The following is a 6,109-nucleotide window of genomic DNA, read 5'->3' as shown; positions in this document are numbered from 1 at the left end:
CTGATTCCAAACTCCATTTGGACATGGGTGCTCTCAACAACGCGAAATACAATATCACCACAAGCAATACAAATTACATTACTAAAATTCAACATATATTACTTCCATCGTCTATATATTCTTTCATGGTGGATCTTCACTTGAATATAATCATAATATTTCAATAACGCAATTGTAGCACATAGGAACAGTGTCCGGTGCATCAGAAGAACACTAATAATAGTGAAGAATAAGAAGAAGATGGTAATGAGTGCTGATATTAATGAATGTGTGTATTATTATGAGAGATAGTAGATCAAATCACTGATAAAATGGATCCTCTTCCTCTCCTTCCGAAATCAAGTTTACTTCCCCTTCCTGACATTACATGTGAGATAAGAAAATGTTTTCAAGATATTTTAGAAAAGGATGTTCCACCTGATCACATTGCAGAAAACTTGTTTGTGTCTACCTTTCACTCTGACCCTGAGTTCCGGAAGCATGTTATCGACCTTGTTGAAATCTACAGAAATCACAAGGATTCTCTCAGAGAAATTGCAGATGTTGAGAATAAACTCATGTATCTTCACGCTAATCAAATGTGTAGGGATGACGATTACAAGCAGGATCCGCTCCTGTATGAGGTCTTGAAACTTAAAAAACACACTCAATTTAAAGATTTAGATCCAGCACTAGTGAAAAAATATCATTTACTGCAAAGTAGTGACCTTTTACCACCAAAATATGACCTGGGCACTGATTTTAAAAAAGACGAGATGCACATGTTAAAGCGAAAACGTGAGCTAAGCGACATAAACCTATTCCCATTTACAAAACGAGAAGTTGCTGATTTCGAAGAAATTCGTCCGAAAGTTCAATTAAAAACACAATATTTTGATGAAAGTAAATCGGAAACATCACTTTCTACAGCTAGTGTATATAGAGACAGTCGAATAAAGTCAAGTAAGATTCCAAAGGCCATCTCGAGAACTAAACGTACAATTAAAATTACCGAAACAAATAAACAAATAGACAGAAAGGGACTCGTAGAGGAACACAGACTAATAGCTGAACCAAGTAGTATAATATTTACGGATTACGAAGTCATGAAATCTTATTTTCAAACTATACGTGTCAAAAACTACGGTGTTAATCCAGCCAAATGCCGTGTAGTCCCTCTATTACTAACTTCGAACTTCAGTGTGAAGTTTATACCTGGTGAGGAAGCGGTTAAATTCCTAACAGCAGGAAGTTTCTTCGATGTTGAAATTGTTTTTATACCTGATACACTTGATGATTACAACGATACTCTCATTATCCAAGTAATGAATGGTAAAAATATTGAGATACCTTTACATGCAGGCCGAAGAGCACCGATTCTATTAACATGGACAAATTTACTACCATATGTGGTAGCAAATGAGATGTTCCCAGCAATCATAAACTGTGGACAATGTATGGCTGGGAATTCGGCTTTCATATATGTTAACTTACACAATATCGATGGTGAAGGTTGTTTTTGTTTGTTTACTGAAACAGAGTGGCATTCACAATCATTCAAGAAAATAATGCCGCGAAATGAAGTAGATACTCCTGTTTTTACTATATCACCAGCGTATTTTCCACTGCATGAACAAAGCACAAATACTTTGACCGTTATATTTCACCCAGAAACTTTCGGAGAATACTACTTAAATGTAGTGATTGTTTGTGATAATTGCTGTACAAAAACAATTCAACTAAGAGGCATTGGAATCTGTTACAATGAGAACTTCATAAAATTCTTAGACATTTCAAAAGTACTTCCCTTTGAAGTTGAAGATGATTTTGAAGCAGACTATTATTTAGACCTTGGAGAAGTATTGTTTCAAAACGTGACTGAGAGAACATTTTCTGTTCAAAACACTACCTTTGCACAACTTGCCTACCATTGGACAACACGAAATGCATCACTTTCGCTTCATAAATCATTAAATTTCAGACATTTACCTGAGAGTTTCTTGGAGATAATACCATCTTTTGGTTCAATAGACCCATACAGTATAAAAGAATTTCGTATTGTATGTAACATGGGAAAGAGGGAACCTGGGTTGTACAGATTAATTATTTCTTTTTATCTAGAAAAAATCCATGGGAAATCTTTTGTTAATCTCCCATGCACAATAAACAGCTATCCAATTGACTCACAATATTACAATATCCTGTGTAAAGAAGTTGAAATATTGGTCCGATGTGTTCCTCTTAATATTTATCTTGAACCTTGGAAAATTGATATCAAAGGACAGATAGCGGCACCAGTATCACGATATGTGAAAATATGTAACAAAACTAACGTCTACCAATCGTATCGTTGGCAAAATTTAACTTCGAAGCATTTTACAATTAGCGTAAATCCATTGGCTGGGAAAATTCCCCCTGGAGAAGATGCTGGTTGTGAAATAGAAATAAAAGGAGACGCGAGAGAAGAATTTATGCGAACATTAAGATGTTATATTGAAGGTACGTCAAAAATTTTATTATTATTGATTCATTTCAGATTAAAGGGAGCCACACTAAAAGTATATCCGGATACATTGAGTTTTGGAACGGTCAAACTTGAAGAAACTCACGAGAAACATTTTATGACTAAGAACTGTTCTGAATTATCTACACTTTGGGATGCAGAAGAATTACAACCAGAATTACAATCTCAACGCTTGGTTGAAATAGACGACTCCACTTTAAGTAGGACCTTAGGCTATTTGCCGAATTTGGGCGATAAGGTGGATATTGAAGTTGAACTTAATACAAAACTGGATAGGCTTTTTTCTTCTTATCTTATTGTCACAGCAAAAAAATCACAGAACAGCGAAGTTATACTTGTGATTGGAGATATACAGGTACCTCAATTACATTTAAGTTCATCCTTTTTTGACATGGGTACACAGTACGTAGGAGTGGAAAAACAATACACTGTAATTTTAAAGAATCAATCAGTGTTACAAACAACCTACGAATGGATTGATTCCATTGGGAAGGACAAGAATGCTATGAGCGTTGCTTTAGAACCTGTAAAAGGAACTATTCAACGTAGAGAGTGTCAAAAGCTTATAATTACTATTATGCCGAAATTCAAGTCCAATGTTGAAGAACTGTATATACCATGTTTGCTTGAAATTGCACCAAATCCACTTTTCCTATCATTAAGCTGTAAAATTGAAGGTGTTTGTGTGTCTTATTATTTTCCCGAAAGTAAAACTGTAATATCTACAGAAGTAGAAATTTGTAAGAGCATATTTGATCCAGAGTTTCTATTGGCTGAGATAGAGGAAATTTCTGCAGACACAATTTCGTTTACTTCAGTTAACACTGACTTCGAAATATCTGACGAATACGTTTCGATGGAACAAGAGATATCATCACAATCAATTGATGAAGAAGAAACGGAAAAACTGTCAAAACAATCGCTTGGAAGTTATCAATATACGCCCAAAGAATCAAGCGCAGTAAAAGAACTTGATACTTTTTCCGTGGCTCCCTGGGACCTTGAAAATATCTTAGGAGAAGATTTTGCCGGAGAAGAACATCAAGTTGATTTTTATACTTTAAAAGATCATCCTTTGGAAGCAGTGGTTCATCCTCCAGCTAGTGAAGGTCATGTCCGGGTTAGACATGAATTCATGTGTCTGAATTTTGACAAAGTTCCTGCTTATAAAGTCGTAAAGAAAAGTTTCACAATTAAAAATGAAACGCCAATACCAACGCAATTCCAACTATCTCTAAGGACTATCTACGGTACAAGAACAATTGAGGAAACATTAGAAGATGTAAACCTAAGAATTTATAATAAACCAAGAAACAAACTTGCCTTCCAGCTCAATCAAGAAATTGGAGCGATTTTTCATATTGAACCTAAAGTAGGTCAAATTTCTCCATATAAGACAGTTACCATTGACGTGTCGTTTTACGCTGATACCTGGGGACAATATGTTGATGAAATCATTTGTAAAATCGAAGACGAGTTAACACATTTCATTGTCGTTGTGGCGGATGTGGAAGGAATTCCGGTCAATTTTGTTACCAGTCAAACACCAGGATCGCCAGCAATTTTAAGATTTAGTCCACGTCAATATCAAGGAACTTCTGAAGTTCGAAGTTTACGCATTGTAAACCATGGAAGTGTAAATTTAACAATAATATGGTATTGCTTTTTTGAAAGTGATAATTCCCAGTATGCTTTCAATGCAATTTTAGATGTGCCAGTTGAAAATGATGGTGAAACTAGTAACATTGATGGTTTGAAAGTTTCTCTTGTTCCTTTCTATGGATTTCAATCATGTGAAGTTTTCGAGGTGAATCAAATGAAAACGTTTGTGCCTGCAAAAGGAGACGCTTTTCTCAATATTACATTTAATCCTGTTCAACTTAAAGAGGGCCAACCAACATCAACATTTAAGTGTACTGTAGTAGGTTACATACACATAAGCCAAAAAGACAAATATTTTTCACCAAGATCACTCAGAAAAGATGGTCATGAAATTCCGCCTTTAATTTTAAATGTCACAGGTGACGTTGTGAGTATCCAAGAAGTTGTTCAATTAGCTGGCGATATAACAGAGAAACAATTAGAATTTAATTTCTCAACAAATGATATTCTGTACTCCTCCAACAAATCAGCAAGTGATGTTCGCACTTTCCCATTGGAAAATACTAATCGTACGCCTATTTCTGTAAACGTACACACATCTGAACCGTTCAGAATAAAAAATATAATAAAAAGGAAAGAGACAATAGTGGGAAATAAAATTTGTTTAGGACCAGGGGAGTTTGGAAGAGTTTTTGTTGAGTGTACGTTACGAAAACGTAGCATTAGTGAAGCATTGAGTATACTCAGAGAAAATGGTTCTGTTTCTGACTCTGTGAGCTGTGTAATTAGGGAAACAAAGAAGTGTGTTACGTGGACAAGAGATTTAATTATCGCACAAGAGCAACTACAAAAAGTTATTCCACTAAAAGCAACTTTACAGTTCCCGATTTTCAAACCGAACAAAACTCATGTTTCCTTTGGATTGGTTGTGTTACAGGCGACAAAAATTGAAACAATTAGTGTAAAAAATATGACGACAATCAGTGCAAAATTCAAGGCAAATCTTCAGCCAGAAAATTCAGTTTTTCAACTCGAACCCAAGGACTGTGTTGTGCAACCACCAACCAAAAGTGGGCACATAGTGGTATTAACAGTGAAATTTACGCCACTAGAAGCCAAAACATATCACGGAACTGTAAATATTCTAGGCGACGTTGAAGATATTTTCGAAGTGACATTAAGTGGTGTAGGAACGTGGAACACAAAGTACTTAGTTTCAGGTGTCTGACGACAGTTTCTTGTTTCAAGTGCCCTTATGAGCATTCCTATATTGTACATGTTTATGAAATACTATGTTAATTAAGTGGGCATTATTTATCAAGTAAATGGAATAATTAAGTACTTTAATATATTACTAACTTTAGTGTGTTACCGGCAGCTGTAACTATATCTAAGTTCATGTGTTTCATTTGTTTTTAAGGAATCTGGTTTACCAAAACTCCTTTATGTATTTACTTTGTCCACGTCTACTGTTTGATGAATCTTCATCAATTTCATCAGGATGTACAAGGTTAGAAGTTAGTAGTCGTGCTCGTTGATGCTAAGGCTGCCAATTTTGGAACTTAAAATTACCGGCACCTCCTTATAAATTGGGTCCTCTTTCGGACCTAAAGTTACAAAGTTTGAAACATGTAATTCACCAAAATTATATAAAATTCTAAATTCACTTGAAACATGTAATCCACCAAAATTATATAAAATTCTAAATTCACTATGAGGATAATAAATACACGGCGAAAGATATGTGTAGTGAAAGAAAAAAAACTAGAAACTACACTTAGCATTCAAAATTTTATTAAATTTCTACTAACCTTAATATACTCATTATACTCCTAAAAAAAAGATCCTCAAAACAGATTAATAATAATTGTATTTTCAAACCGGGAAACATCGCAAACCCGGTGGAAGACTTTTACAAGTCAAAATTACACATTTGTGGCAACATGACTTGCCATCCAGGAGTTAATTTGTTTAGTTAAGTTTCTGCAAAAAATATCACAAAGT

At 34.8% G+C, this 6,109-nt stretch overlaps 1 protein-coding gene across 1 annotated transcript; it reads left to right on the top strand.

Moving 5' to 3' along the window:
* Positions 1-241: 241 nt before the first annotated feature.
* On the top strand, positions 242-5,446 carry LOC145671095 (deleted in lung and esophageal cancer protein 1-like). Its single transcript, XM_081739854.1, has one exon. The coding sequence runs from the start codon at positions 312-314 to the stop codon at positions 5,331-5,333; it is 5,022 nt and encodes a 1,673-aa protein (XP_081595980.1). The 5' UTR covers positions 242-311; the 3' UTR covers positions 5,334-5,446.
* Positions 5,447-6,109: the final 663 nt, after the last annotated feature.

The sequence above is a fragment of the Thermobia domestica genome, chromosome 15 (genome assembly GCF_964235325.1).
Source record: "Thermobia domestica chromosome 15, izTheDome1.hap1.1, whole genome shotgun sequence".
NCBI classification, from domain to species: domain Eukaryota; kingdom Metazoa; phylum Arthropoda; class Insecta; order Zygentoma; family Lepismatidae; genus Thermobia; species Thermobia domestica.
The sequence above is the reverse complement of the archived record's forward strand: the minus strand, read 5'-3'. Positions and strand labels throughout refer to the sequence as shown.